Source organism: Nerophis ophidion, linkage group LG04 (genome assembly GCF_033978795.1).
Source record: "Nerophis ophidion isolate RoL-2023_Sa linkage group LG04, RoL_Noph_v1.0, whole genome shotgun sequence".
NCBI lineage: Eukaryota > Metazoa > Chordata > Actinopteri > Syngnathiformes > Syngnathidae > Nerophis > Nerophis ophidion.
In genome coordinates this window covers 55,081,869-55,108,828 of record NC_084614.1, presented here as the reverse complement: position 1 = coordinate 55,108,828, position 26,960 = coordinate 55,081,869, and the positions used below count along the sequence as shown (strand labels likewise).

General features: G+C 39.3%; 2 protein-coding genes across 5 annotated transcripts in view; both read right to left on the bottom strand.

The window, feature by feature from the left end:
• Positions 1–83: 83 nt before the first annotated feature.
• On the bottom strand, positions 84–15,739 carry si:ch211-114c12.2 (uncharacterized protein LOC336578 homolog). Its single transcript, XM_061898431.1, has 10 exons — positions 15,589–15,739; positions 7,108–7,173; positions 6,332–7,018; positions 5,380–6,018; positions 3,535–3,650; positions 3,363–3,450; positions 3,228–3,282; positions 777–842; positions 536–682; positions 84–437 (listed from the first exon to the last, which is right to left on the bottom strand). The coding sequence occupies exons 2-9, from the start codon at positions 7,146–7,148 to the stop codon at positions 545–547; spliced, it is 1,830 nt and encodes a 609-aa protein (XP_061754415.1). The 5' UTR covers positions 7,149–7,173; positions 15,589–15,739; the 3' UTR covers positions 84–437; positions 536–544.
• A 1,639-nt stretch (positions 15,740–17,378) lies between these two features.
• Positions 17,379–26,960, bottom strand: part of LOC133551580 (MAP7 domain-containing protein 2-like) — a 42,904-nt gene continuing 33,322 nt past the window's right edge. For 2 of the 4 annotated variants that reach the window (XM_061898427.1, XM_061898424.1), the window contains 2 exons: positions 21,807–22,293; positions 18,636–21,734 (listed from right to left, as the gene is read on the bottom strand). In XM_061898427.1, the coding sequence (XP_061754411.1) occupies positions 21,488–21,734; positions 21,807–22,293 (734 nt within the window). In that variant the 3' untranslated portion in view covers positions 18,636–21,487. Of the gene's footprint in view, positions 21,735–21,806; positions 22,294–26,960 lie in introns of all 4 variants that reach the window. The other 2 variants (XM_061898426.1, XM_061898425.1) reach the window with 2 other exon arrangements.

Below are 26,960 nucleotides of genomic sequence, written 5' to 3'. Positions count from 1 at the left end.
CTAACAGGAAGTATTTGTAAAATGTTAGGTTTTGATGAGTGGAAAGCCAAAAAAGACTTTTGGTGGAATGAGCATTGCAATACTGACAGTTTCACCAGATTTTATTTAAAACCTCATAAAATGACTTTACACAGACCAAGAAAAATGTACAATAGGGAACAGTGTCTTTTGACAGGTAGCATCCAACAAAAAAGGTGCCATTTCTGAAATATGTAATGAAAAACAAAAAAGTTGCAAATCCAATTCGTATCTTTGAATTTAATAAAGCCTTGTCTTGTGTATGAAGTACCAAAACATACCTCTCAACAGCACCATAATCTACAAGGTTGTTTTTTTGTAAAAATTCAGTTTCATTGCTTAAACCAAATGTAAGAAACACCATTATGTACAATATGTATCATATTAGCAGTCCTTTCCTCGGTCTCCAATAATAGACCCTGCAAAATCAAAAGAAAAAGAAAAAAAAGATTTGTCCAACTAACCACATTTGTGATCAACAACAATGTTGAGAGTAGTTAAAGACAGGTCTGCACACCTGAAGTGGTCACCAGCGTTGGTTGGGTCCTCGGTTGTAAGGAGCACGTTGTCGAATCACTCTCATGTTGCGGTATTTGGACATGATGCTGTAACTTTTCCGGAACACGGGATTCTGGTTTGCAGATGGGCGTGGCACTAGACTCTCCTTGATTTAAAAAAAAAAATAATAAAAATGAATGCTTTTAGTTAGCATAGGGAGTTCGCCAGAAGAATGCTTGGAACTCTGAGATTCTGCATACCATGAGTGGTCTCCTAAAATGTCCAGATGGTTCAGGGCCAGGCCTCCTTGCACCAAGAAACCGTCGCTGTCAAACATCACAGTAAAGACAACACACTATAACACACTGTGTGGATGAAAATTATGAAAGAACAGCACAGCTTGTTTACTTTATAAACAGCATATTCAACTGAATTGTTTTAGGGGCACATCTTCAGAATGTTAAGGACCTGGGAGCCGGACCTTTGCCTTCACTATTTGTTTGGTTATGTATAAATCATAGTTGGTGCACTAAGTGTACATTGTGTTTTTTTATGTTGATTTAATAAAAAAAATAAAATTAAATTGTTTTTATTTTTTTTTAATTTTTTTTTTTTAAATAAAAAATTCTTCTGCGGCCAAGTACCAATCGGGCCACGGCCCGGTACTGGGCCGTGGCCCCGTGGTTGGGGACCACTGCTCTAGAGTAGGTTTTTGATTCTGCTCCATTAATTTTTGTCAACATTTCACAAGAGCTCTGCTGTTTTAAATACCTTCTGCAAAAAAGATGGTCACAGATCATCTCTATGACAGCACTGGAGTGTTTATAAGAATCTACTGAAAAAATGTGAGTATCTCATAAGTTTTAACTAAACTAAGGCCACCACCAATTGAATAGCCCAAATAATGAGAAATGGAAATAACATAAAACTTTCAACACTAGTTTAACTACAGAAGTTGAACAAATGACTACATCTGAAGAACAAGCTACAGCAACACCTTCGTTACATAAATTACCTTCAGAAAAAATATCAGCCAAGGAAAGAACTTAAAGTGAAGGGAATTATATTTATAGCGCTTTTCTCGAGTGACTCAAAGTGCTTTACATAGTGAAACCCGATATCTAAGTTACATTTAAGCCAATGTGGGTGGCACAGGGAGCAGGTGGGTAAAGCGTCTTGCCCAAGGACACAACGGCAGTAACTAGGATGGCTGAAGTGGAAATCGAACCTGGAACCCTCAAGTTGCTGGCACAGCCGCTCTATCAACAGAGCTATACCGCCTAATGGAACGGCTCAGTTATATACTGAGTAAAGAAGGCATTCAGACCCCTTTAGATATTTCACTCCGTTTTATTGCAGTCGTTTGCTAAAACCAAAAACGTTCATTCTATTTCTCAATGTACACTCAGAACCCCATCTAGACACAAAGCAGATATATATAATTTTTTGCAAATATATTAAAAATATTACACGTACATAAGTATTCAGACCCTTTGCTCAACACTTTGTCGATGCCCTTTTGGTATCAATCATAGCGTCAAGTCTGAATACGATGCCACCAGCTCAGCACACCTATCTTAGGGCAGTTTCGCCCATTCCTCTTTGCAGCACCTCTCAAGCTCCATCAGGTTGAATGGGAAGCTTTGGTTTTCATCCAGAATCTCTCTGTTATTGAATGTTGCTGCATTCATCTTATTCTACACAAGGAGCTGACCAAGAACCTGATGGGAACGCTGTCAGAGATACAGCATTCCTCTGTGGAAAGAAACATCACTGCAGCGATCCACCAATCAGTCCTGTTTGGTAAGAGTGGCCCGAGGGAAGTTATTTCTTAGTAAAATGTTGCCAAAATGCACCAGAAAGACTCTCAAACCCATTCATCCATTTTCTACTGCTTGTCCCTTTCAGGGTTGCGGGGGGGTGCTGGAGTCTATCTCAAACCATTAGGAACAAAATTATCTGGTCTGAAAAGACAAAGATCGAACTCTTTGGTGCGAATGTCAGGCATCATGTTTGGAGGAAACCAGACCAATACTATCCCTATAGTGAAGCATGGTTGTGGCACGTCACACTGTAGTCATGTTTTTCAGTGGCAGAAACTGGGAGATTAGTCACAATAGAGGGAAAGATAAATGCAGCAGTATACAGAGACGTCCTGGATGAAAACCCACCATCCAATCTGAAGGAGCTCGAAAGGTGCTACAAAGAGGAATGGGTAAAACAGCCCAACGATAGGTGTGCCAAGCTTGTGGCATCGTATTCAAAAATACTTGAGGCTGTAAATTCTGCCAAAGGTGCATCAATTGAGCAAAGGATCTGAAGAGTTTATTTTTTATAAATTTGCAAAAAATTATACATTTCTGTTAAGTACTGAGTACAATAAGGAAAAATAAAACACTTGATTTTAGCAGTTGGCTGCAATGATAAAGTGAAACATTATAAGGTGTCTGAATGCTTTCTGTACCCACTGTAAAACAAGTTTGGACCACAATGTTCTCGGTTTGCTAGCAAGGTTAAAATGTCACTGCAAGGTCTTTCAATGTGTTTACAGTGGTCCAAGTTATTTCACACAACAGGAGCACTTGTGTTTTAAGGGACTTGCTGCAAAAATGTTTGTCCCCCCAAGTTTTTACCTAAAATCAGGGGCCGGTATAATGTCATTCCCAGAACACCAGTTGAATAGGCCTGCTTTAAGGCATTTTCTTACTCACCTGCATGGGTCCAGGTCGTCTGTAGGGCCGCGAATCTGACATTAAGTCACCATGCCTGAAAAATCAGTATGGGAACCTCAGAAACAGGACATGTCTTAACATTTTATGCAGCAATACAAATATTAAAATGTTTACCTGAATATTCTCTTGTCCAAATAACCCCGTTTTCTGTCATCAGGGGATGGCGACCTTGGTTTTATTTTTGACATGCCAGGATTACGTTCTAAAGAGAAATGACCAAACGTGTCATTTGAAAACCTATTTTAATGTACTGTCAAGAATATGTCGGATGAAGAAAGAAAGTTACTTGTCTTTATTTTTGAACTATCATCTTTGGCAGGAGAGTCTTCTTTGGAAGTGCTCTGCCCAGCTGCCCAGTGGGACACGACAACAAGGTCGCGTTTCTCAACAGGAGAAGAAGCTCTAAACAGAAATGACCAGTGGTTAAATTAAGCAACACACAAAAAAACGGTAAAAAGGTGCCAGCATAAATCGTCAATGAACAGCATAGCTATGCAGGAAGAAAATGGAAGATATAAAGCCACAAATCACACGTTGGTACTTACAGAACCATGGAATGTCCATGCTTCTTTACTCCTATTTTGCACTGAATCAATCTGAGCTCTCTTCATTTACGCAAAGCGGCCGTTGTGGTGGGCATGATAAAATATTGCATCAACAAATCTTCAATCAACCTTTGATCCACATTCTATCGTCATGCTGCTCCTTCAAGAGGTTTAGGGCGAGGGTTTCCGAGGGGTGTCTTTTGTCTTATACGATAAATGCTTGTGAAGATCAGGGAAAGACATCCAACTTCAGAGTCCAGGTTTTCCATGAGAATGTGACCACCATTACAAGACACCTCAGCTCATCACAAAAATCAGAGGGTCTGAGAAGAACAAAAGGGGCTAGCAGACTTCTTTGCGCAGCTTCTTTTCTTTGGCTGTCCAGGCTTTATGCACAGGCAAGAACATAAAGGGCTAATTTAAGTACATTAAAAGCCTTTTTAATATGTTGGGTGCTCGTGAACTGCACGGCTTATCAGCCACAGTGCATTTAAGTGGCAAGAATAGAGCAAGGTGCTATGATGAAACCGCAAAAATTCTTTTCCAATGCAGCAACAAGTCTTGGTCAGTCTTGATCATGAGCTTTTATTCGGGCAAATTTATTTAGTCTTGCGGTCAGGTCAAGTGGTTATGGTATCATCGGCACGACTGCAAGTAGGATGTCGCTGCAGAATTACTGGCAATTAAAGCAGAGTTGGGTGCTATAGGGTAACAACTTGGGTTGCTGAATGTTTACATGGCCACCTTCTGTGTAGAAACAATTGAGACATTTTTCCCCCAGCATGGATATGGTTTAGATCTGATGTACAAACCATATTTGAAGATTAAGTGCTTGTTGCTGTGTTCAGTGCCTAAACATTGTCACCTTCTTCCCATATGAGGTGTCCTCTTCTGGTATCAATTAGATTCTTTTTACAAACTCTTCCTCTTCCTTTGAGCGTGACAAGGACTAGTCTGTCCAAATTGGCTACGAATGCATTTTCTCAATGTAGGGAGATGTTGGAAACCTTTGCTCTCGTGAGAAAATTGGCTTGAGTGTTGTTTATCAATTGCATTATGAGTCAAGGCCTTAATGAACTGATGAGTAAACAGGAATCCAGCAATACTTGTATGGCAGCATTGACGGTCCATTAGTCATACACTCCTCTTGACTAGCAATTAGGTCTTCCATCTCAGTGTAAAACAAAGCATCAAATGGTAGAACTAGCTTAGTTTTGGGATACTCCAGCAAGCCACATTCCATAGGTCTTTTCCAATGGTTGAGGTGAGGCAAGAGGTTGTAGTATTGACAACATACAGACAGCCAAGAGAATGGAGGGCAAGTTTCAACAGCACTGATATAAATCGAGTGCTAGACTTTGTAGGGCGCTTGCTTTAACGATGGGACAGCACAAGCATCTTCTCTTTATGGGATTGTGATTCATATGCAGACTGCAGATAGGGAGGCATTGGGGAAGGAGGAATCTCACAATTTAGTGCTTCATCTCTTCTCCATTTTTCATACGTTGTCTCATCATCAAAACATTCTTTCTTGACCTCCCAATCATCAAGCCCCTGCGAACAGTGCAAGAAGGAAGATACCGTACCTGTGTGTATTCAAGGGCCGGCGAGACTCCACCTGTTCTTTTCTGGTATCAGAGTCTTGTGGGGACCTGCTTGCTGCACCTTCATCTCTGTCAGGAGACTGTTGATGTCTTGTGTCCCTAGGTTCCAGCTTTTTCAAGGGAACCGGATTCGACTGGAAGCGCTTCTTCCTAATAGCAAGAATAGAGCTTTGAGGTCCCCTGTAGGGAGCATCTCCGAAGCGAGGCCTGGGTCTGAAGGGTGGAGGCATTCTAAGTCTCATGGAGGGCTCAAATCTCATTTGTCTGCCTTTAAATAAGAAACTTTTATCCCTAAGTGATAAGGGCTTAACACCAAAGGGTCTGGGAATACTGAGGAGTGGAATTCTCTCTCTCCTGGGGTACTTAGGGCCACTGTGATCCTGTGCAGGGCTTGATGAGGACAAGCTGATGTCTGACAGTCTCCGCTTACGGGGGGCTGTCAGTTGCCTGTCTTGGGGGTTGCGTTGGAAAGACGATGATGGTGGGGGGCCTCCTTTCCAAGGTGGAGGTCTGAACAGGGGCTGGCGAGGGACATCTTTTATGCTCTCAAAGCTGTGGGGTCTGCCGCCCTGCCTCTCCATTGGACCACGCTGCCTCCTGGAGTCTTGCTGTGATGACCACCTGCATATCCATCAGACAATAGAGAAATTGTTACAATAACAGATCGTCCTGCCATGTTAAGTGGGTGGCGTAGAGTTATACTACATCTCAAAGCCATGACAGAATGAAACTCGAAGGAGTAAAAAATATTTTCAATGTGCCAATTAAAAAATTACAGACACTCCTCAAATGGTATAGGTGAAACCACTACACCCCACTAATTATTTAATTTGGAGCTGGGTACAGGACTCATTATGACCCATGTGACTGAGGTCTGCACCAGCTTCAGCCTTCTGTTTAATCATTTCAACCAGCTGGAACTTCCATCCTGTACCTCTCTGAAAACGAGCCTCTTCCCTGCATCTCTCTTGGGCTCCTCTGAGAGCCGGAGGGCCCATGTTCACCATTGTGTGGATGAGTGAATGCTCCGTTGTTGTTCCATCGCTTCATCCCATGACCAGAGTCCGCAAAGGGCCTTCCTCTTGGGCTGAAGTCTCCACGGGGGCCTCGGAGTCTTTGCTCTTGGTGGGGGAAATCTGGCTGCCTTTTGGGACCCCTGAAGGAACCCTGATAGGCTGGTGGTGGCCTTTTGTCAGCTGGGTGGCCACGAAAATGTCTTGGTGAGGGTGACCTGTGACCTGAGGAGTGGCCATGGGGAGGAGGGCCCCTTTGACCTGGGGACCCTCGGGACTGTGGACTGCGAGATGATGACTGATGCTGAGCCTGAGGAGGGCGGTTCAGTCTGGATGAAGGTGGCCTCCTCTGGCTGTGGTGTGGTTCCATTTTAGGAGCATATGACTGATGGGAATCCTGATTGTGGGACCTCCAGTTATTAAAACGTGGCTCTCTTTGGTCTCCCAGAGGCGGACCTCTCCTGTCAGATGGGGGTCGTCCTCCACCCCTTGATTCTCTCCAGTGTACAGGGGACTTTCCTGGGCCGCTATGGTGGTCTCTTCTTGTCTTTGTGCTGGGGGAATAATTACCTTCTCTAGGTCCACTGCCATGGCCATCTCCATAAGGTCTGAAAAAGGAAACCAAACAAGTTCTTAAATTCAAGTATATCAACACCAAAGCATCTGCTTCCAGTTTAAACTGTGCAATAGACATTACCTGGGCTTTACGCGTGGAGGTCCAAAATGTGGTCGTACCATCTTTTGTTGTGTCAGATTTACCTACCTATTAAAACAAAGTACAATGTACACGAAATTACAACTGTACGGGTAAAAACAAAAAACATAAAACCTTGGTCAAAATAGTATCCAATGAAACTCAAAACAATTTACAACAAAAAACAAATCATGTTGGAATTTACTTGAGGTAAATTACTTATTTCACCATGGTTCGCAATCTGCCATTGGTAGACCTGGGACGATATTTGATAAGTCAATTAACCTGACGATGAATGAAAATGAAGTCAGTAAGTTTGCCATTCTCAAAATTTGTCATGTGTACGTGTTGTTTTGAGTTACAAGAGCCGCCACTCTTTTGCTTTGGTTTCAGCAGCTGCGGGTGTTTGTACTACGAACAAACAGTAGTAATGATAACCGCTGTAAAACTCTGGATGTTTAATATTACCACAAATGACCGAAAAACTGATCGATATCCACACGATTAAAATTATGGAAAACCAACCACCGTTAGCTAGCTCACTAAAATGTTAACATGTAAACAAGACATAACATCATTCTCCAATCTAAACTTGTATAAATACATTACTGTCCAATAACTGAGTTAGAGTATTCATATTCAACCAAAGGGCGATGCTGTTTTTGCACAAAGTTATCAAACTCCCCAGTGTCAAGTTAAAACAGATGACACAGTCTCCGTTCAACACAGAGTGAACTCACTTAAGTCAAATAAACCGACGTGAAACAACTGATCACATAATTTATATTAATTAAAACATTTCTAAACTTTAACAAATTGAAATGGAAAATACACATTTAAACAAAAATTTAAAAAAAAAACGTATGGCTTTTATGAAGCCAGAACGAAATTTGAGGTTATACAAGTTGGTTGAAAGATTTTCGCATGTGCATAATTACTTTTTGAGCACATTAACTATACCACAATAATGATATCTGTGATCATTTTGGCCACACTAACTTTATTTGGCCACTTTATCTATTGTTTTGGTTGTGTATATTTGAGGGTGCCCCACCAATTTCAGTTCTACTTCCTTAATGTAAATGACCGGCATAACCACAACACCAGGGGGAGCTCCACAAAACACGTTAAACCCAGATTCGATCTAACAAAGGTCTTAACTCATTCTCTTTCTATGCCACAACAACGTGGAATGCACTCCCAACAGGTGTAAAAGTAAGTGCATCTCTATACTCCTTCAAAACCGCTTTAAAACAACACCTCCAGGCAACTTCAAGCCTTTACTAATACCCTCCTTCATTCACATCCCATCTCCCCGGATTATAAATAACCTGATGTAAATAATCAAATGTACTTGTAATGTATTTACTTGCTCTTATTTTACTTGCTCTTATGCTATCTGAACTCACTATGTTCTCTGCTCGCTGTACATACCCTACCAAGTAAGACCTACACTGTTTCAATGTCCATTTCTCTGTTGATGCAATTGTTGACGACTGAAGTACTGATATCAACCAAAGCGATTCATCCCACCCCCTGGATTGTAAATAATGTAAATAATTCCATGTATATATCATGATGATTAACCTGTGTGATGACTGTATTATGCTGATAGTATATAATTGTACTATGAATTCATTAACGTGGACCCCGACTTAAACAAGTTGAAAAACTTATTCGGGTGTTACCATTTAGTGGTCAATTGTACGGAATATGTACTGAACTGTGCAATCTACTAATAAAAGTATCAATCAATCAAACAACCTCATCAGCAGAGACATAACCTATTTTATTGCTTTTGGTTGTGATTTTTATTCAAGTGAAAAATGTTGCTTACAGACAGTATAATTGATGTCTGTTTTATTTAACTTGGCATTTAAAAGTTGACATCTTAATTACAATGTTAAAATATAGGAGAAATACAAGATTATTGCACGTGAAAGGGTTTACTTGCACTATTATCATGAACTATCATTTACATCAGTGGCTAATTTAGTCTATAAAAAGGCAATATTTTTTGTCTCCAATAATTTGTAGGTCAATATAAATTTGTTATTGGCCCAGGCCTACTTTGGAGCCTGATGTGAACAAAAAAATATCCTACAATTTGGCTCTGAAAATAAAAAACAAAAGCTTAAAACACCTAATCTGAAAACAACCACAGTGGAAAGGGTTTCACCTTAATGTGTTTGATTGTGGCGGTGCGCCACGGCAATATAGTAGTCCCGACACGTTAAAAATTATAGGGTTTTTTTACGTGAAAACAAATTAATGTATTGTAGTGTCCAGAAGAAAAACACAGTCCGACACTGTTTAGCTTTCATAGCTAATCTTAAACTAACAACGAGCCCAATGCCACCAAATATTTCCTCATTAAACACACGTCCGTCTTCATGCTTACCTCCTAGACAGACAACACTTTCTCATTCTCCGTTGACATTATGTTCACAGACCATAGGAAAAATTATCATAAGACACTAACATGGGGCGGCATAGCTCGGTTGGTAGAGCGGCCGTGCCAGCTACTTGAGGGTTGCAGGTTCGAGTCCCGCTTCCGCCATCCTAGTCACTGCTGTTGTGTCCTTGGGCAAGACACTTTACCCACCTGCTCCCAGTGCCACCCACACTGGTTTAAATGTAACTTAGATATTCGGTTTCACTATGTGAAGCGCTTGGAGTCACTAGAGAAAAGCGCTATATAAATATAATTTACTTCACTAACATACACATTTACACCAGCAAGTAAAATTGATCTGCAGCTCACTTTTTGTCGCAGGCATGGAGCAACATTAGTAAAGAGTCTCTAAACCAGAGTACAGTCTAAAATGACACCAGAAATAGATGCTAGATTTGATACCAGTTATTTTTAATAAAGAAAAATAGATATATCAATATACTTGATATATTGCGGGTTTGTCTCTGTGCGATATAGAAAATGACTACATCGTGATATTCGAGTATACATTCTCACGCAGTTGCTTTTAGCTGCGGGCATTACACTGCATGCGTTTCCCACTCTTTCTTGTCTCTCCTTCTCACAGAGACGTAATCCAAGCGCACCTTCTTATACACGTCACGTGTGCAACGTCACACTCTCCCGCGGAGCAGAGAGGTAGCAACATGGTAAAGTTAGCTGTGATGCTAACGTTGAGGTGCGGGTGGTAAACACGAGAGAGAAGGTACGAATCTGGTAACAAATAAAGGAAGAATTAAAAAAAAAAACAGCACGGGATCCATCGTCCGGCGGTAACTTCAAGCGGGAATATGTTCAACATTTATGCGGCAAAAGCGTTGCTACAAAAAGTAACAGCACTGCTAATGTAGCATCATTTGAAAAGTCACCCGCTAGAGAATGAGGAGTGCTTGAAACTCTGCATGTCAACATCTCCAGCCGGTGCCACACCAACAAAATGCCGAAGCAATTATTTCCACATCAATACCGTATGAAAAAAAAAGTCAAGAGGAGACAACGTCCGCAGGAAGTTATGCAGCTCATTTTTATTTGACAATTATTGAAATATCTTGTGTGACAACATGCACAAAAGTGCACTTTATTTGTTTTTAACTATTGTAGTGGCGTTCTGCACAAAAAGTACACTTAAATTTAGAGTTGCTTTGATATGTCATCTTGGTGACATCATTCACAAAAGTGCACTTATAGCTTGTTTTAAATGACTACGACAAGCTTGCACTTTGTTTTGGAAATGACATGAATGTCTGTGCTTCTGCTTAATAACTGTTTAATAAACACAGTTTTGGTAAATTGACTTAGTTGTGATTTCCTTCTCTGCATGAAAGTTTAAAATGAGCATATATTAATGCAGTATGAAAAAGAATGTTTTAATGTAGACACAGAATCATCATACTGGTGTGATTATATGCACGAAGTGTTAATTCAAGGTTAAGGCAAAATACTGAGATATCAATCAATCAATCAATGTTTACTTATATAGCCCTAAATCATTAGTGTCTCAAAGGGCTGCACAAACCACTACGACATCCTCGGTAGGCCCACATAAGGGCAAAGAAAACTCACACCCAGTGGTTATTTGTATATCGTGTATCGTGACATGGCCTTAAAACAATGAGATATTAAAGCCTAAAAACAATGAGATATTAATATTAACAAAAGGCCATATCGCCCAGCCCTAGTTAATACTATAAATCAGGGGTAGGGAACCTATGGCTCTAGAGCCAGATGTGGCTCGTTTGATGACTGCACCTGGCTCTCAGATAAATCTTAGCTGACATTGCTTAACGGTAAGTAATGAATAATTCCGCTGGTAATCAGTGTCAAAAATAACGTTCAAAATATAAAACATTCGCATGCCTTTTAATCCATCTATCCGGTTTCTACCGCACCTGTTCAAGAAGTCGCATTAATGGTAAGAAGTATTTTATTTATTGTTGGTTAGTTTCAGAATAACAATGTTATCAAAAAGAATGAGACTTTTCATACTCTAAAAATGTTGGTCTTACTTAAAAGTGCACTCATTTATTTGTTTTCAGACTTTAAAAAATTATTATATGGCTCTCACAGAAATATTTTTTTAAATGTTTGGCTTGTATGGCTCTCTTAGCCAAAAAGGTTCCCGACCCCTGCTATAAATAAAAGATTTGTTTTAAATGTATGTGTACTTTTTTTTGCCTTTTTTAAGAAAATATATGCATCATAGCAAACAATGATATGACGTGATATGGACCAAACCCCGAGCAAAGCCACCAACAGGTATTTTGGCAATCAAGAAGAAAATCTGCTCTTAGCAAAATTCTCATATGAATAATGTTTTCAACGTACTTTTGCATGGAATAATTTTCAAATAACTAAATTAGCTGCTTCCTTTGGGGAAAAAATAATTGTCTTCAATAACAAAGTACTTTTGTTTAAAAATGTAGCATTGAATATTGCAGGCAAATAAATAATATTCACCTATGTTGAGATTATTATTGCATTTCCTGCACTCAACTGGAGGTCTTGGTTTCAGAAACAGGAATAATTTTTTTTTGCTGCTGCCTGTTAAAACTACAGCGTGCAGTCATTTGATCCACGCCTGTTGCTACAACACCAAACTAATAATGACACTTTAAATGGTAACTGTTTGAACTTGTATAGCGCCTTTCTACCCCTTTTTTTAAGGAACCTAAAGGGCTTTGATAGTATTTCCACATTCACCCATACATTCAAACACTCGTGGCGGGAGCTGCCATGCAAGGCGCTAACCAGGACCCACCAGGAGCAAGGGTGAAGTGTCTTGCTCAAAGACACAATGGACGTGACTAGGATGGTAGAAGGTGGGGATTGAACCAGTAACCCTCAGATTGCTGGCACGGCCACTCTCCCAACTTTACTTTAAAGCAAACACCTTGCTTTTGCTAGCATTAGCCATGTTTTGCTCTGTGTGGTGCTAAAGAAATAGAGGGGGGGGTGTCACCTCCTGGGGGCAAACAGTAAGCAGGAGCTAGAGAAAAAAATTAAAATGTTCTGCAACAAAAAAGACATTAAATGTTTGACGTTTCCTTGTGGTTTATACATATTTTTGTAGACTTTTTGTTTTTGCACTGCAACCACATAATTTCCCCATCCCAGGATGAATAAAGTCTATATTATGCTCTCCTAAAAATATGTTGCTAGGCAGTCAAAGTAAGATGACTATTCACTCACCTGTTTAAAAAGTTAAAGTACCAATGATTGTCACACACACTATGTGTGGTGAAATTAACTTCTGCATTCGACCCATCCTTGTTCACCTCCTGGGAGGTGAGGTGAGCAGTGAGCAGCAGCGGTGGCCATACCCCGGACTCATTTTGGTGATTTAACCCCCAATTCCAACCCTGGATGCTGAGTGTCATGCACCATTTTTATAGTCTTTGGTATGATTCGGTCGGGGTTTTGAACTCACGACCTACCTATCTCAGGTCGGACACTAACCACAAGGCCACTGAGCACGTTAGATGTTTAGCTTATAAATAAATACAATCTAAAATATATAAATAAATACATATCAGTTTGTAGCAGAACATTGTTTTCCTCACAAAATTGTGCAGCCCTTAACAACCTTATTTAAAACCAAACTCAAAAGAGAATAAACAAATGTTTATTTCAGTCCAGTTTGTTCCACAGTTTGTTTTACTCCGCATACAGACAGACGTTTTCGTGTGTCTGTTAGTGATGGGTCCGGCAACACCGATGCATCGGCGCATGCGTCGAGCTCGTAGAGCGAAACCCTGTGCGCATGCCGCCTTTAGAAAGTGACGTGACAGATCATGAGCTGTTTTGGTCTCTATTCCGATATATGAACCGTGTCGCACAGGCACCTGCGCGCCAACCAGTGTTTATAAGGAAGTGCATTTGTCAACGAGATGCTGCTGCCAACAGAATCGCAGCACTTCTGTCGTTGTTTATTTGTCCTTTATCAAAGTCAGAGATCATTTCCGCCGTGTAGGGAATATTTTGATTATATCGGGAAAAAAAGGTATTTGTGGCGGGGTACACCCTGGATTTGTACTATAATCCTTAAAGTAACAGTGACACACATTAGAATTATCACTGAATGGCGAACTGGGGGTGGGATTAAATAAGGCATCTTTTTCCCACACCCTTTCAGGGAAAACTGGACAATCATGCATTACATATACATTACCTTTTGCACTATATTAATTTATAGTAAAACGCCTTAAAGGCCTACTGAAACCCACTACTATCGACCACGCAGTCTGATAGTTTATACATCGATGATGAAATAGTAACATTGCAAAACATGCCGATACGGCCTTTTTAGTTTACTAAATTGCATTTTTAAATTCCCCGCAAGTTTATTGTTGAAAACGTCGCGGAATGATGACGCGTACGCTGACGTCACGGACTGTTAGGAAATATTAGCACTGCACCACTTGCAGCTAAAAGTAGTCTGATTTAACCGCATAATTACACAGTATTTTGGACATCTGGGTTGCTGAATCTTTTGCAATTTGTTCAATTAATAATGGAGACTATATAGAACAATGCTGTTGGTGGAAAGCGGTGGATTGCAGCTGTCTTTAGCACCAAGACACAGCTGGTGTTTCTTTGTTTGTTGTGAAGCTTTACAGAGCGGTCAAGCGAACGTGTTTCTCTACGTCAACCAGCATGTTTTTGGATGGGGAAATTGTGATATAAATTATACCGGAGACATCAGTGGATTGTTCGTCGTCCTGCAGCAGCTATCATGTCAAAAAAGGCAGCTGTGAGCTTGGCTCCTCAGCTTTTCTCTGGGACACTGTGTGTTCACAGCAGCCATCCGACCTCGAGGTATGTCTTTACAATCTCACTAAAACACTATTAAAACAATAAGCAGATAAGGGATCTACCAGAATTATCCTAGTAAATGTGTCTAATTACATCTGAAACGCTCACTTTGCCGCCGCCCAGAGCAGTTGCTTTTTTTTTTTAATTTTTCCTAGTCCTTTACTATCAATAACCTAATTCACAAATCTTTCATCCTCGCTCAAATTAATAGGTAAATTCTCGCTTTCTCGGTCCGAATCGCTCCTACTGCTGGTGGCTCGCATTATAAACAATGTGAACATGTGTGGAGCCCTGCAACTCGTGACGTCACGCGCACATACTTCTGGTAAGGCAGGGCTTTTCTATTAGCGACCAAAAGTTGCGAACTTTATCGTCGATGTTCTCTACTAAATCCTTTCAGCAAAAATATGGCAATATCGCGAAATGATCAAGTATGACACAGAGAATGGACCTGCTATTCCGGTTTGAATAAGAAAATCTCATTTCAGTAGGCCTTTAACGTTTATGTCAATGAATGTTCTCATTCACCCAGGTCAATGTAATCTCAGGCCATACAGTCGATCGCAACTGGACTGTTTGGTTTGTCTTAGACGTTTCGCCTCCATCTGTTCGTGCTCATAGACTTTAGACTGGTCAGATCTACATCAAACATGTCTATGAGCCCCTAACGTTCAGAATGTAATTGAATTGGCACGAACCACCCTGTAAGAGAAACCGAGGTATGTCCTGGGCTCGTTATAGATAAACATATATTACAACGAGTATAGAAATGTTGTCATTTTAAGTAGTAACAAACTCTATTGCAGAGTTCTTAAGTATATTTACCGACAACATTAAGCAAGAAGCTTGGTTCGGTCAATCAATGGCGACTGCTTACTCAATTCGGGCCCTTGGGCCTACAACCATTCATAAGGCACCAAAACATAGCTCGTATATTTTACATGTTGGTGAAAAAGACGCACACCATGTCAATTAAGTGCAGGGTTTACAAATATGCCAATGCTGCAGCAAGAAAAGTTTAAAGCCAGTGCCTGTTTTTGCTAGCACATACTAAGCTAAAAGACTGGCTAGCTGTAGCCACGCGCTACTCCCGAAAAATGGTACCTAGCGAACATTTAGAGACATATACGGTAATGTTGCTTTGAACTACCTTTATATATGACCAACAATGAACATGTGAGAGGTTTAGACCGACATACCAAATATGCACGACGTCGAAGGTGTGCTACTCGGGTTGCTAGCTTTTCAGCTGTTCCTTCTTGTCGACAGTTATGAGACGATCATTGGGAGGAGTCGCAGCTATAGCAGTGACGTGAGTGTGACGTCGACGGTTGTTGATCACGTGACGCTCTTTGAGCCAATGGTGTTCGTTGAAGCACGAGGACGCGCTCTATCAACTGGCTTCATAAAGTAAAGTTTTTGTTTGTTTGTATTTTTGTTTTTATTTCATTTTTTTTATCTTTTTGGAAACATTTATTACTTTTTTTGACAAATATTTAGAGGTTTCTTCAATATCAAGGAGACATTTTACAGTGGATGTGATAGGAAACATGGCAAAGCATCAGAACATTGATTTGAATTAAAATATTTATTTCAAACCTGCACAGTACAACAAAACACAGTTGTTGTTTTTTTTTACATTTTGGCAGAGATATTTAAGCGAGGCTTGAAAAGGGGTTGGATGAAGCAGATGCTTATAATAGCCCAACCCCTCTCACTCATTCCACATTTAACATAAACAATATGATACAAGAAAAATACTCTATAAACAAAAACAAGAAAAACTCCTGTACACTAACAATACTATGAGACAAGAAGACAAAATGAGACAAAACACAGATTGTAAATAATGTAAATAATTAAATGTATATATTATGATGATTAACCTGTGTGATGACTGTATTATGCTGATAGTATATATTTGTACCATGAATTGATTAATGTGGACCCCGACTTAAACAAGTTGAAAAACTTACCGTAAACGGGTGTTACCATTTAGTGGTCAATTGTGCGGAATATGTACTGAACTGTGCAATCTACTAATAAAAGAATCAATCAAAACACACACACACACATACACACACACGCACACACACACACAGGCCCAAACACTCTCTGACCATACACCTCTCTCTCAGTTTTAATTACTCATAATCAGATAGTACAAAGTTGGATTGAATCAATATGTTTACACAGACAATGTCTCCAGACACGTAAGACGGTGAACCCTTGTGAAAGGAATTAAAATGAGCGCACACTCAGGCTTGGTCTTCCCTTCTTATTTATACACTCTATGATGGCCTGATTTGTAGCATAACTACTAATATAACTGTCCAATGTTCAGGGTGACTTGACCTCTTATGTCGTGTCCTTCCCAATGCGCTCTTGGTCAGGGTGACTTTACATCTTATGTTGTGTCTCTCCCAATGCATTCAGTTTAGAGGTGACCATAGGACAGAAATTTTCCACTATACTTATTCAGGTTGTACCTCACCTTCCGCGCGAACCATGAATTTATCAATGTAGACCCTGACTTAAACAAGTTAAAAACTTATTTGGGTGTGACCATTTAGTGGTCAATTGCACGGAATATGTACTGCACTGTGCAATCTACTAATAAAAGTTTCAACCAATCAATTAATCCATCAATGCAGCTGAGATAGGCTCCAGCATCCCCCGTAAACCCCAAAAGGGACAAGGGTTAGAAAAATGGATGGATGGAGATGTATCAATATACGTTATTTTTGCTAGAATTCTTAATTTTACCTTATGTTTTTTCTTTTTCCAAATCGGGTTGTACAAAATTTACAAAATGTAATAACATTGGATGAAATGATAAACAACAAACAGCAAGACATTGCAATTATATTCAGTAAAAGCATGGTGGAACAGGGGTTAGTGCGTGGGCCTCATAATATAAAGGTCCTGAGTTCAATCCTGGGCTCTGGATCTTTCTGTGTGGAGTTTGCATGTTCTTCCCGTGACTGCGTGGGTTCCCTCCGGGTACTCCGGCTTCCTCCCACCTTCAACGACATGCACCTGGGGATAGGTTGATTGGCAACACTAAATTGGCCGTAGTGTGTGAATGTGAGAGTGAATATGGTCTATCTGTGTTGGCTCTGCAATGAAGTGGCGACTTGTCCAGGGTGTACACCGCTCTCCGCCTGAATGCAGCTGAGATGGGCTCCTGCACCCTCTATGACCCCAAACGGAACAAGCGGTAGAAAATGGATGGATGGAGAAGTATTTTTCATTCAGTCTTCTGTGTGGAACATGCACTTTCTGGTAGTATATTTATTTATTCAATGATTTAGACTCATACATTCCTAAACATTACCTGGCTAGGTTAGGTAATTTGTACTAGATAGGATACAAATGGGTTTGGAGATAAAAAATGTGAGGGATTAAAAAAGATCAGAGAGTGAAAGTGTGATATGACCGGTTATACCTGTTTGTATTTGAGAGCATGTTTACAGCTGTGATTGCATGGGAAATGGTATGACTCAGGCATTCAGTGTTATAATGCATGCAACCAAATAGAAAACAAATTATGGAAGTCTGTTTTTGTCATTTTTTGGTCAAAGTGTCATAGTGAAAGAGCATGAATAGTACATGACTGATTCCAGAGATAGGCAGTAATGATGTCAATGTTACTACTACATTCAAGGACTCAAGGAACTAAAGGCCATTTGGCTCAAACAGCACATATAAACATATCAAAGAAAGTTGCATGACTTTTTAAGGTTAAAATGATTTAAGTAAAAGAGGGATGACAAGACATACCCAGCAGGCACAAGAGATTAAAGCACGTTGAGAACTTTTTGAATTGAGGAACTCAAACAATACATTGGAACAACTAAAATCTATGGATAGAAGATAAAATACAACAAAAAAACACAAACATTGTTATTGCACACCACGAAAAAAAACATCACAGTAATCACATAAGTGCATTGTAAAGTCTTATGGCTGTGGGAAGAAAGGACCTGCGATAGCGCTCCTTCTTGCACTGTAACAGACAGTCTAATGCTGAAGGAGTTACTCAGGGCCTCCACAGTGCCGGAGGGTGAGAGGGATTGGACATTGTGGATGTCAGCTTTCTTTTGTCGGCCACCTCCTAAATGCTGTCTAGTGGGCAGCCTAGGACAGAGTCAGCTCTCTTAATCAATTTACTAACTCGCTCCCCTCAGACACATATCCCACCACTGCGAAGTCGACTGAGAACTTCTGCAGATGGCAGCGGTTGGAGTCATGCCTGAAGTCTGATGAGGTATAGCGCGTGAACAAGTAAGGTGAGAGATATTAGTATGGCCTACATTGGATTGTTTTAACCACTTTAATGTGCAAAATGCATCAAAATGAGATCCATGCTCTAATTTTTATGCATGTAGCCCTCAGTGAAAAAAAGACACCCCTGAGTGTATAAACAATGAAAACACAATGTTGACCATTTATATTTTATTGTTTGCCATTGCTATGACCATGCCAACCTTGCACAACTCTACAGCAGAAGCTTTAAATTCACTTTACAGCGAGATTATTTTGAAATATCAGATGCCTCTTTCTTTTAGTTTAACATTTCTGCAAAGCAAATATTTAGTCTTTAAAATAAATGCCATTAGTCTACACAACAACATGTGCAAGAAAACAGCTGGGCAAATGAGGTTCAAGTATTACAGGTCACACACTTAAAGGTCAATGTTTTTCCTGCATGGTGAAACAAAATATAGTAAGAGAAACAATGATTTGCAAATTGACCATATATTGAGAATTTCTACATAAGGCGTTTGTTTCTATACCGGACGTACAGTTTAAGACTGAAAGTTAAGAGCGTTTTTTTTTTTTTTTTAATGAGTTGAGCAAGCATTTTAAGGAGCGCAGTGATTTCACTGCAGCATTGAAGTCTTATTTCTTCACATAGATATCTATTGAATGAAGTTAATAACTGATTATGTCTATAAAATAACGATATTTCATTGCAATACTTTTGTCTAAACATTAAAAGCAAGATCTAATTTGTTCATATAAATGATTCAATAAAGGCTGCAGTCCCATTTTAATAAGCAATAGTATCAACTTCGTTATCTTACATTCTATTTAGACGTCTCAGTATAGTCTTGAGACTCTTTAAAGTCCTTCAACTTTCTGTACATTTGTTCCATATTCAAAAGCCTGACTAACACTTTTGATTCATTTACTTTCACTTAGGGATGAACGATATATTTAAAAAATTATTGTCGCTAAATTGTGCTTTGATGCAACCGAGACAAAATGCAGTGCACTTCTTTGCGCAACAAACAGAGGCACTGCTAAGTCCGAGTAAGCTGCATAAAGAAAGCTATGACGGCCACAGGAAGTTGAGCTACATACACACAATCCTCCACAATCTTCCACTATGACAGTATAACAGTGGTACCTCGTTTTTTGTTAGTACAGTGATACCTCAAATTAAAGAGTGCCCCAACTGTAGAATGTTTTGAGATAAGAGCTGTCTGCATCCGGGCAAGGGTAGAGTCGTTGAATTAAAGAAAGGAATCATTAAAACCGTGACAGAATGTGTACCAGACTGTGTCGAATGCAAACCGTGAATGATTAGACAATCTATAAATAGCAGAAGTTTCATGAATTAACAACGTAACGTATTCATGAAAATATGGAAAAGCTGCTGATGGAGTGTTTGACGGAGACACAGCTGAAAGGAGTCGCCATACAAGTCCACTCTCCTAGATAAATGTTGAACATTATTATTAGTATAACAATTACTGGAGTTGTTACCAGTATATTCTATTGCAATGGTTCTCAAACTATTTCATCTAGTACTACCTCAGAAAAAACTTGGCTCTCCAAGTAACACCAAAATGACCAACGTTAAATTACAGTAGTGCACAATGCCAAAGTATTCATTAATACAAAGCAATGGTTTTATTTAACAAGTATATTTTATATTTTTGGTCACTGTATTGTTACACACAGTTTGAACAGTAACACTGTGTGTGAATAAAGGAAAATAAAACACTGTACTCTAATCAAGTGATTCTTTGGCGTACCACTAATGGTACATGTACCACAGTTTGAGAATCATTGTTCTATTGTATTGTTTCAATGCAACATTTCTTATCTAATAGTTTGTTTTTTCTTTTAAGCTGGCATGTTAGATGTTAAAAATGCCCTATTTTGGGTTGCCAAACACCTACTAAATTGATTTCAATCATTTCAACATTGATTTGAGATGCAAGCGTTATGAGTTAACAGCTCTGTCACAGAACTAGTTAAGATCATAAATTGAGGTACTACTGTAATCCATTCCAAAAGGTTGAAAGAAGACTGAACTGTATAAAAACCAAAGCAATTTTTCCTAAAATATTGCAAATCCAATATAACTGTTCCAGACACCCAAAACTATGAACACAAACACATTTTACGCAGAAAAGTTAATTTTACATGCAGAAAACAATGCAGAATAAATACAAATGACGATTGTAATGGATAAATGAACATGTAACATCACATGCTGACACTCGCAACTTTCTCTGGCCCCCATTATTCTGGCTTTTGTGGGTTATTTGCAGCCGTATTTGGAATTGCGATTTGACTGTGTTAGTTAGCAAAGACCCACAGAGTCACCAAGAGATGATGTCACCGAAGGGTGACGATGCTGAGAATGACTTCCGAGTGGGAGAGTTGAGAGCAAGATTTGAAATAAATAATATTAACACAGTTGGACTCATACAATGTATTAATAACACAACAAAACAAAAAGTCCCTAACGCGTGGGATTCTTTTTTGGGGCACTCAATTCTAAACAAACAGACTAGTTTGTTAGGTGCAATGTTTGGCCGTACGATAAACGAGACCAAAAACCGGGGCAATATTTTGGCGAAAGATTCCTAAAAAAAAACTAAGGTACCACCGCTGCTCAATACCACACTGGCATGAAAACCGGAGTTCAGAATATTCCCATAAAGTATTTTAAATACCCACCCCTGCTTTATTTTACTGTAAAGCTGCAAGGGTTTGTTAGTAGGTGCAGACTATGGCTCTCTTCCCATATACCTAGTGATACGGTTTATAAATGTGATATCTATTGTTATGGTTGCGCTAGCGGATGCTAAGTTGATTTGACGTCGCGGTGAGCTTAGAATCTGACACTGGGCTGACGACCCCCTCGATCAGGTTCTTGTTGCAGTCACCTATGTTGCCTTCAGAGGTGACTTTGGAGCATGTGACGCTGCCTGTCAGGTCCATTAGGTCCCGGAGGGCTCGGCTGTTACTTATCCCGCAGTGTTGGATTTCATTTACCGGCGAGAATTCTGGGATGGAAATCAATTCCTCCTTGGAAGCGGGGCTGTAATGTAATGTTAGAATTAGATTATTCTTGATGTTTCGGTATCTTGTAGTGAAAGTCAGTGTGGCCTACCTGACATCCATTGGCTGCAACTCATCACAAAAGTGCTTCACCTCCAGTGGCTGTAGGTGTATGACAGGCGGTGATCTGAGCTTTGGCGATCCTTCAGGATTTCCCACATGTGGTTTGCTTACCTCCACTGTCACGTGGCCTGTCTTTGCATCCCTGACCACTCCGTTCATCTCCTTTTGCTGACTATTGACATCTGTTGGTGCTTTATTAAAAGGATCCATGGCTTTTACTATGCCCATTTTGGGCTGCTTGTTCACCAGTACCCCTCTTTGGTGTTGCACACCCTCCTTGTCCTCTCTTTCCCTGGTGTCCAGCCTCTTGTCAGGAACACTGTGTGCTGGCATTACTTGTTGAGTGCTGATGTCCCCATGATGATCCATCTGTGCTGAAGCTTCTTTCTTCCCTTTTGTCCCGCCCTGTCTTGTGACCTGCTCTTTACCCTCTTTAAAGTATTCCTGAGCTTCACTTTGACCAGTTTTTCCCTTTTCTGTGGAGAATAACCAACATCATAGTGGGCTTCACTTAATTTGGACAGTTTAGCGTACATCAACGGCATTGGATTTGAGTTAAGAGATGGTGCCTGCAGTATGCTGTATCATCAGCTGGCCAACATTCTAAAAGACACTGCCACTAAACTCAAATACATAAACACATTCCTGATGCCACAGAGTAATTTACAACCAATCGTTTGGTATGATAAACCAAGATTTGGTCAGTATTACAGCCATCAGTGTGTGTATTTCTCATAAATAGTAGTCCCGATCCCGATATTGGTCTGATATCAGCAAAATAAATACAAGTATTGGATTATATCAGCTTGCATCCAAAATCTCAGATCCTGCAAAGGGTTTCTATGTGTAAATTGGTCTTTTCTTGTATCAAATGAAGTCATTTACAAAGGGTAAATACAGTAGGCTATATGCTACTCGGAGCTAACAGCTACACAAAGACTAAGCACACAACAGCACACGAGCTAGATAATATGTGTCTTTGATTAAACAAAACAGCAGCCTAAAAAGTTTTTCTTAACCTTAGGGCCAGGGCCCAAACTGTCATAAATATCTGTTTCTTATTTGTGGTCTATGGGCAACAGCGGTACGTAGATGCAATGCACTTTTCCACACTTGTGCCAGTAATGACAATGTCAAACAAACAGAAAAAGTCTGGAGCGAAAGTCTTAAAAAAGTTTCTTAAAGGGGAACTGCACTTTTTTACTTTGCTTTTTTACTTTGCTTATCGTTCAAAATCATTATGAGAGACAAGAACCCACATGACTTTTTTTTAGGATTCCAAAGATGGATAAACAATGATTGAAAGATGTGGCTAATTGGAGTCACCGTTGTAACCTTCAAAGTCCTCTAAAACAACTTCTAAACTGTCAGGCTTTCCCCTGACAGTTTGTCTATGTTTTAGTTTTTTCCTCTGCATTTGTCTGTTTCTTCTGTGTTTAGTATCTCCTGTCTTTAGTTCCTGTCTAGTGCTCTTATTTTGTCAGCTTCCTGTCTTGTTCCCTGAGTGCTGTGTTCCTCCTCAGTTGCGGCTGATTGGCACCTGGCCACACCTGTTGCCAATCAGCCTGCTTCTATTTGTACCTGCATTGTCTTGTGTCAGTTGCTGGATCATTGTATTGTCGTTGCCACATATCACTCTTGTCGTGCTACCTGTCGTGTCGTTTTGTTACAGCTACTACCTGTCATGCTACATTTTGTCCTGGTCGTCGTAGCGGTATGCTGTTTCTGTTAGCATTAGTTATTTCCAGTTTTTCTGTTTGCTATCCACTAGCTTCCATGCTAAAGTTCCTTTTTGTTTTCTAGCTTCCAGTGCTAGCTCCCTTAGTTTGTTATTCCGCCCACGTGCATGCTTTTTGTTTGTTCTTGTTTAGTTTTAATTAAATCATGTTTTCATATTCTATGCCTGCCTCCGTCTCTGCATCTTGGGGTTCGTCGACACCAAATAACTCTGACAAAAACCCTCCATCAATGTTTTCTATACATGCTGCAAGTCTATATATAATATAGTAACAGACACATTCATAACAATATGTTTTATGTTCAATATTTACCGTATTTTCATCATTTTAATCATTTCCGGGACAGACTTCTTCCGCGCATTGATTTCTGTTTCCATGGCAGCGCACGTCTGACTTCTGGCAACTTGTGTGTTCCTACTTCTGGAATCAAACACGCGTGTGTTCTAATCCTGGCAGACTTGGCAACAGAAAACAAAGACAACTATTTCTGGATAAATGAGGATTCACAACTTTATACTTTTGAAGCTAGGTATACTGAGGAGAAACTACTGCTAATAGAAGCGAGCACAAAGAAGAGGGTGAAACATTGGAGCAGACGGAAGCCGATAGAGTGAGGTAAATGCCATTCAAAGCTGCACATGTGGAATTTGGAAACAAGGTATTTCAACATAACAACATGCTTACCCATAATCAACACAAAACTGCCCCGGCCTGCTGGCCCAGACAAACAACTGTCCATCGAGTGAGTCACATTGTATATCGACCATGATACATGCAGCATTACAACTACAGTACATAGGAACTCTGGCTAGCTCAGTTGGGTACAAACAAAAAGTGAAATATGTGCTAATACTTTACAGATACTGTAATAGGATTGTTCATGTTTTTCAGTTCGTACAAATTGGTGTCTTATCGCGATGTGTTGTGCATTACAAACTCAAACGTGTTTTGTACTGATGTAAAAGCTAGCTTATCTCTTGCCGTAGTTAGCTTTTACGGTTAATACCAAAGCAGGCCAATCTGTTACTACGATAGAAAACAAGTTCCTCAGTGTTCGGTCTTACAATAACAACATCACTATAGCTTGGTTATCATACGGGTACACGTTCGAAACGGCAAATATGAGGCAGTACAAGTCCATTTTCACTATAAGACAAAAGTATGTGCTTATCGTACATATGTCTAGTACTCGCTGCAGTTAAGTGACTCTACATGCTTGCCCACTAGTCACAAAAATCAAATATACCCAATTAGGATTTTAAAGTGGAACTGCACTTTTTTTTTCCTATCGTTTACAATCATTATGGGAGACAAGAAGAAAAAGTTTTTTCGCTATCTAACATATAAACATCGTCTCGTTCTTGATAGTAGTAATGCCGTTAATGGGAGCAATCAATTGTACCTCTAAATCATTTTAAAAATCCATTTAAAAACAGTCACCAATACTTTATTTACGTTCAGTAACCTGTATAATACCCAAACTGTAGCGACATTGTTATTGTATAAGCGAACACTGAAGAACTTCGGTGCTTAGGTACTAGCCGTAGAACAGGGGTCAACAACCTTTTTGAAACCAAGAACTACTTCTTGGGTACTGATGAATGCGAAGGGATACCAGTTTGATACACACTTAAATAAATTGCCAGAAATAGTCAATTTGCTCAATTTACCTGTAATAAATAAATCTATATATAAATAAAAAATAGGTGTTTCTGTCTGTCATTCCGTCATACATTTTTTTTCCTTTTACGGAAGGTTTTTTGTAGAAAATAAATGATAAAAAAAAACACCTAATTGAATGGTTTAAAAGAGGAGAAAACAAGAAAAAAAAGAAAATTAAATTTTGAAACAGTTTATCTTCAATTTCGACTCTTTAAAATTCAAAATTCAACCGAAAAAAAAATGAAGAAAAAAACTAGCTAATTCGAATCTTTTTGAAAAAATAAAAAAAAAGAATTTATGGAACATCATTGGTAATTTTTCTTGATTAAGATTAATTTTAGAATTTTTATGACATGTTTTAAATAGGTTAAAATCCACGTTTGAAACAAGATTTAAATTTGATTCTACAGGTTTTTTAGATTTGCCAGAATAATTGTTCTGAATTTTAATCATAAATTTGAAGAAATATTTCACAAATATTCTTCGTCGAAAAAACAGAAGCTAAAATGAAGAATTAAATTAAAATGTATCTATTATTCTTTACAATAAAACAAATACATTTACTGGAACTTTGATTTAAATTGTCAGGAAAGAAGAGGAAGGAATTTAAAAGGTAAAAAGGTATATGTGTTTAAAAATCCTAAAAACATTTTTAAGGTTGTATTTTTTTCTCTAAAATTGTCTTTCTGAAAGTTATAAAAAGCAAAGAAAGAAAAATAAATGAATTTATTTAAACAAGTGAAGACCAAGTCTTTAAAATATTTTCTTGGATTTTCTAATTCTATTTGAGTTTTGTCTCTCTCTTATAATTAAAAATGTTGAGCAAAGCGAGACCAGCGTGCTAGTAAATAAATACAATTTAAAAAATAGAGGAAGCTCACTGGTAAGTGCTGCTATTTGAGGTATTTTTAGAACAGGCCAGCGGGCTACTCATCTGGTCCTTATGGGCTACCTGGTGCCCGCGGGCACTACGTTGGTGACCCCTGCCGTAGAAGCTAACAGCGGCAAGAAATAAGCTAGCTTCTACGTCAGCACGAAACACGTTTGAGTTTGTAATACACAACACAATGCGATAAGACACCAATCTGTACTGACTGAAAAACATGAACAATCATATTACGGTATTTGTAAAATATTAGCCCACATTTCATGTTTTTTTCTGTACACAGTTAGGTGGATAGTGTATGTACTGTAGTGTACGGTGATGTGCTGTATCATGAACAATAGTATACTGACTTACTTGATGGACAGTTGTCCGTTTGCTCAAGCATGCAGCGGACGTTTCCAGTTGATTAGGGCACTCTATTAATTCGGCATAGCTTGGCACAAAAGTTCCAGATTTGGAGCATGACCATGTCGCACTCTCTTGGCATCCGTCTGCTCCAACGTTTCAGCTTCTTCTTCGTGCTCGCTTCTATTAGCAGCAGTTGACCCTCCGTATATATTTAGTTTAAAAAAGATAAGGTTGTGAATCTTCATTTGTCCAAAAATAGTAGTTTTTGTTGTCTATCACCAAGGAACAAATTTGGTGCTGGAAGTGCGCTGCTATGAAAACGGAAATAAATGCGCCAAATAATTAGTTCCGGCTGTCCATAAAATGACCAAAATACGGTTAATATTGAACATATTATTGTTTTGAAGGTGTCTGTTACTACATTATATATAGATTTGCAGCGGGTAAATAAAACACTCCTCTCTGAGCTGCCCCCTTATCGTGGTAGAGGAGTTTGCATGTCCCAATG